At 31.3% G+C, this 5660-nt stretch overlaps 2 protein-coding genes across 2 annotated transcripts; one reads left to right on the plus strand and one right to left on the minus strand.

Moving 5' to 3' along the window:
* The first annotated feature begins 227 nt into the window (after nucleotides 1-227).
* On the plus strand, nucleotides 228-1849 carry LOC108771122 (putative nuclease HARBI1). The gene is made up of 3 exons (XM_018523031.1): nucleotides 228-328; nucleotides 476-799; nucleotides 906-1849. The coding sequence occupies exons 2-3, from the start codon at nucleotides 508-510 to the stop codon at nucleotides 1802-1804; spliced, it is 1191 nt and encodes a 396-aa protein (XP_018378533.1). The 5' UTR covers nucleotides 228-328; nucleotides 476-507; the 3' UTR covers nucleotides 1805-1849.
* Nucleotides 1850-2042: 193 nt separating this feature from the next.
* LOC108771121 (uncharacterized) lies at nucleotides 2043-5179 on the minus strand. The gene is made up of 7 exons (XM_018523030.1): nucleotides 4866-5179; nucleotides 4677-4778; nucleotides 4485-4581; nucleotides 4260-4363; nucleotides 3894-4109; nucleotides 3622-3758; nucleotides 2043-2829 (listed from the first exon to the last, which is right to left on the minus strand). The coding sequence occupies exons 1-7, from the start codon at nucleotides 4879-4881 to the stop codon at nucleotides 2101-2103; spliced, it is 1401 nt and encodes a 466-aa protein (XP_018378532.1). The 5' UTR covers nucleotides 4882-5179; the 3' UTR covers nucleotides 2043-2100.
* Nucleotides 5180-5660: the final 481 nt, after the last annotated feature.

Below are 5660 nucleotides of genomic sequence, written 5' to 3' on the forward strand. Positions count from 1 at the left end.
TGCACTATTCAGTGCAACCCATGGAACTCGTCCAGTGTTGGTGTGAACTGAGTGCGCACTGGTGCGCACTAACTTTTGCCCAATCGAAAACGCTATATGACACAGTGTTACACTGCTCGACACTGTGGGTGCTTTCCACCTACGACACAAACTGTGACACAGTGTTACACTGTGTCACACAGAGTTAGGGTGCTCCTTGGAACACGTGTGTTTCGATAAAGCCCCAACAGATGGTTCTATAGTCAACTATAACAAATTTTCTACTCGATTTCATTATTCATAGACAAATAAGAAGAACTATATTCAAATTGAAACAATTTCGATAAATGTCAGTATAATATTATTTAACGTAAAATAAATGGTTGATAATTTTATGTAAATCGATATAATAATTAATATAAGGAAACAGAGCATTAACCATACGCTAGATTACATTAGCGTATGTCGTATATTAAAATCAATTCATTTGTTACAGTTTAACCAAACTTTTTGTTTAACCAAACAATTATGTCGATGTGGAAACGGAAGGCGATATTTTGTATGATTGAAACAACAACACAGCTTAGTAGTAGCTCTAGTTCTGCAAGCACTTATTGCGAAGTGGACAGCACTACAACAGACGATAGTTTATATGAAGATGATGGAGATAATACATTATATTTTCCACTAATGCGATACTTATTTTCTGGTTGTAAACGGTATCGTGTGGAACAGTATTTAGAAATTGTGGAATCTTGGACAGAACAAGAATTTAAGGAACACATGCGATTGCCAAGACAAATAGTATTTCTACTTATTGGTAATTATGTACATTTACGTAAATAGTAGTAGTTTCACTCTTATATTCGATATTTATTTACTTTTAATGATAAATATAATTGATCTTACTAATTATTCTATTACAGCTGAATTTGAAACATCTGTGTTTATGCCAAATCATTTGTATGGGAGCAAACCGATTTCAGCAAAGCTGAGTATATTCATATTCCTGTGGTTTATGGCTAATACAGAGCCGATAAGAACAATATCAGATCGGTTTGATATTTCTATTTCCTCTGTATTCCGTATTATACGTCGTGTAATCGCTTGGATTTTGACTAAATTGGATGATGTGATTAAATGGCCGCAACAGCATAACATTTCGACAGTATGCGCAAGGTTTTTTATAAAAAAAGGAATTCGACGTGTTTTAGGAACGATTGATTGTACTCACATCCGTATTCAGAAACCTTTGGTAAACGAGATACCATACTGTAATCGTAAAAAATTTTTTTCCATTCACTTACAAGCTGTCGTTGACTCTGATATGCGATTTACGAACGTATATTGCGGTGAACCTGGATCCTTGCATGATGCTCGTGTATTAAGAAGGTCGACTTTGTATGAAATAGCGAATGAAGATAAAGAAATACTATTTCCTAATAATACATTTGTACTTGGTGATTCTGCGTATCCGTTGTTATCATGGCTTGTTCCACCATTTCGTGACAATGGTCACTTAACACCTCAACAAACAGAATTTAATTCTTTACATTCGTCTACTCGGATGGCAAGTGAAAAAGCATTTGGTATATTAAAAGCACGATTTCGTCGGATAAAATTTTTTTCGGAGTACAGAAATATGGAATTTATTACAAATATAGTAATAGCAGCGTGTATTCTGCACAACCTTTGTATAGATGAAAATGATAATTTTCAAATAAATGAAGAAAATTACGATCATGTAATTATGAATGAAAATATCAATGATGTTCGGATAGATCGCAGGATGCAATTATTTAATGAATTATTTCCTGAAGTGTAAAGTAATATAATTAATTTTAAGTAAGAAATACACAACAAATCTTATTTAATCACAATACTTAACAAAATCTTAACTTACTTAAGATTTATAATGTATTAAACGCTCTAGTAACGCCTGTATATAATAAAAATAAAATAGTTTCAGTTTTGTACGCATATTTTTTGGTTGCAATTATTTTATCACATCAAATGGAACTCTATAAACATTTTTAAATATACGCTCTATAACAATTATAAAAAAATTTTTAATAGAAACAAAACTTATGTAATATAAAAATGTCACATTAATAAACGTTTTCAGTTTTCAGTACTTTCGTTACAATCATCGTAAGCATCCGAATCACTTACAGAGTTGACAACAGACTGTTCTATATTCTCTTTATCTTTTAAAAGTCTGTGTAATAATTTACATTTTTCTCTTTCGATTGCAATTATTTCGTCGTGCTGACGATATTTGGCTTTTAGTTTATTGCTGGCTATCATCTTCTTTACTTCCAATTCTTTTTCTTGCATTTGGAGTTGCCGTTTTTTTAAATTCACCGCTTCTGTTTTTTTCTCTAGAAGTTTAGTAAGCCTAACATCTCGTTGTATTTGTCGGTTTTTTTCACTTTGCAAATGTTCAAGCCATTGTTTTTCCAATTGTAGCTTTGCTTTAGCATTATTGGATCCAGTTCCATGCAGTGGGCGAGCTCTTTTTTCATTCATGCTCGCTTTCGGATTGTTAATTTGTGGTATTCTTGCTTTTAAAACACTTGGATGGCATTCAGCAACAACTGGAACTTCTGACTGTATTTCTATAGTTTTAGTTTTCAAAACTGGATTAATTGTAGTTTTTTTTGGAAGGTTAGATGACCGAGTATAACCATTAATAGAGAAAGCCTCTTTGTCCTTGCCAAAAATCTCCTCCATTTGATCATAATACTCAAATGATATTGGGTTTCTTCCCGATTTTGCATTATTATCAACACATTCTTTATATTTTTTTATAAGTGTATTTATTTTCCACCTGACTTGATCACTCGACATCTGTTAGGAACAAATGAAAATTTATAAATTATAATATATATATATATAACAAAAATTTTTGTCTTATAACAAAAAATGGAAATAAAAAATATAAAACAACCAACAATCACGAATCAATAAATGTAGTCAATTTTAATAACAAAACTTGGTAGCTCTACTCAACTTTAAACATATCTACATGTTGTCACAGTCGAACGATAGAATTGAGATGAATAACACCATTTGCTTGGTTGATATCAAATAAGATTTTATAACATTTATGTTAATGCATAGCTGTGATTTTTTATTTATCGAGTTATGACTTTGATGACGATGCATGGGGAAATCATTGTTGGTTTAAAGTTCCTAAGGACACAGTTAACGATACATGTGAGTGACAATTGTTATTAATACAGGATGAATAATTTAAATTGAACTACCTATTTAATTTTGTATAAATTGTCCATATACAGTTAACAAGGTAATTAGATGTACGATATATTGTGAGATGTTGACTGTTGATCCATGCTGTAAGAAGGATTTGATCTACAATTTGTTAAGATTATTGAGATGTACTGAAGAGGATCTAAACCGAGATCGAAACGTCTACGGAATCATGTAATTGGATTTACCAAGTTGGAATAAATTGCACAAGTAAAAACCAGTGTTGGCTTGTATAGGCTTATTTTCACATTAATTCTTGTTAGTGAATTTCATTAATTGTCTTGATTTATTTCGATTGAGCCTTTGTATGTGTATATATTTTATTTATAAAATATTTAAAAAATACAAAACATAAAAAACTATTATTACCTCAACATCAAATTGCTTTAAACCATCTGATATAGCGGTCCACACTTTGGTTTTCTTTTTTGGATTATCCAGCATATGCAGATTTGCCTCGTACAAACTAAGAACTGCCAGTGTTGAGTGTTTATTCCACACAGCATCTGTGTATAACAAATCCTATCAGTAATTATTTACAATATTTATTTTGATATTATTCATATAAAACAGCAATTAAAGCAAGAGAAATATTTAGAAAAAATGTACTCTGTGGTAACAGGAAAAACAATGTAACATACTTGATTTTTTGGTGTCGTTTTTTTCTGATAGCATCATTTCATTTTCTAACGGATTATCTTCACTTATCATATAACATTGATTATTGTCAGCATCTTCTATTTTAAAAAGTGTTTGGTTCGCATCCATAAAAACATCTTTTCCAATAAAACATCTATGTTGTGGAACCACATCAAATGACTCAATCATTTCCTTGCAATGTTTGCAAATAAGACTATCTGTAATTCGTACAATTATAAATATCACTAATTTACCATTTTAATATATACAATTAGCCTAAATAAATTATTAAATAAATACAATACAAAATTATTGTTTGTTTAAATACGGTTGAATGTAAATCGTAATATTAAATATTTGTTTATTACCGTTTGCTCTTGAGAATGTGTTGCTAAAAACATTGGTTGATGATTCTGTTGGAATTTGGCTACAAACAATGGCAGATGATTCTGTTGGAACTTCCACCGGTGTACTTGAAAAACGACCATAAGTATTAAAAATAGGATATATTGAAATGAATAACAAGTTTGGTATGACACGTCGCTCGAAACTGTCAATGATAAACTTGCCAGATAAAATTACTTATTACTTACTAATCTATATCATCTATTGATTTCCACAGGAATTTTATTTTCTCTTTTCGATTTGTTTCCATATTTGAAACGAATTTGTAAAATTCATTATCAAACTCTACATTAACATTAAAATTATTTGTAATTATATTATACAATGCGTTGTATATACATATAATATTTGCATATTATAGTACAGTTCTTTCTACTTACTTTTTAATCGTACGTAAGTACTTGTTTTTAAATCCGAAATTTCAATCGGATCATTGTCGTTAATTCTAAACCACATCTTGAATCTTCTCTGATCTTCACCTTCTACAAATAATAAAAAATATTGATAAATTATGAGAAAACATGCTGCTAGTGTGAATAGATATAAATATAATGGAATAAAAATCTTACTCCTTTCGCTAGCCATGTCACTAAAATGAAAATATTGGGTGCTTTCCACCTACGACACAAATCTAACGTACTGTAAAATCCAATAAGTATTCCTCTTCTCACCATCTACGAGCTATTTATGGTTATGTTACTTTTAAGTTTAACCTGATGTCCCTACAAAACACGCTATTATTTTTTCAATGGTTGGTACTTCTAGCGACACAGCACGGTAAAACTCATCTTTTCGCCGTGTCGAGTAGTGTGACACCGTGTCGTTGCTGGAACGCTCAAAACCGAACACTGTGTAACACAGTGTCGCCTGTGTCGATAGGTGGAAAGCACCCTGTAAAAAGTTAAGTACGAGCGTGTAGAGTATGTCAGTATTACCAACTTTTCAAGAAATTTTATATTTAACGTGTGACAACATGTGGCGTGTGGAAATTATGGGATTTATTTCTAGCATGAATATAAAGGCCTAAACACAATGCCAGGCAATAGCGATAGTATAGCGATAGGAATAATATAGAAATAAGAGATACATAAACTATCGCCTCCCGTTGCACAATGCGGCGAAAGAAATAAAAACCAACCAATCAGATCGCGTACATACTGTAGTATGCTCTTCTGCTTCAGTAGACGTAACCTAAAAATGTTAAATCATTACAGGACACGAGTCACCAATCACTAAATTTCTTTAAGGACATTGTCTTTCAATTTGGTATTTCTATAATCTTTTAAATATTTATCATACAGATAAGGACGACTTCGTATAAGATCGATTAAAAGTTCGTCGCCGAATTTTTCATTATTGCTCGC

This window comes from Trachymyrmex cornetzi, unplaced genomic scaffold (assembly GCF_001594075.2).
Source record: "Trachymyrmex cornetzi isolate Tcor2-1 unplaced genomic scaffold, Tcor1.1 scaffold1397, whole genome shotgun sequence".
Classification (NCBI taxonomy): domain Eukaryota; kingdom Metazoa; phylum Arthropoda; class Insecta; order Hymenoptera; family Formicidae; genus Trachymyrmex; species Trachymyrmex cornetzi.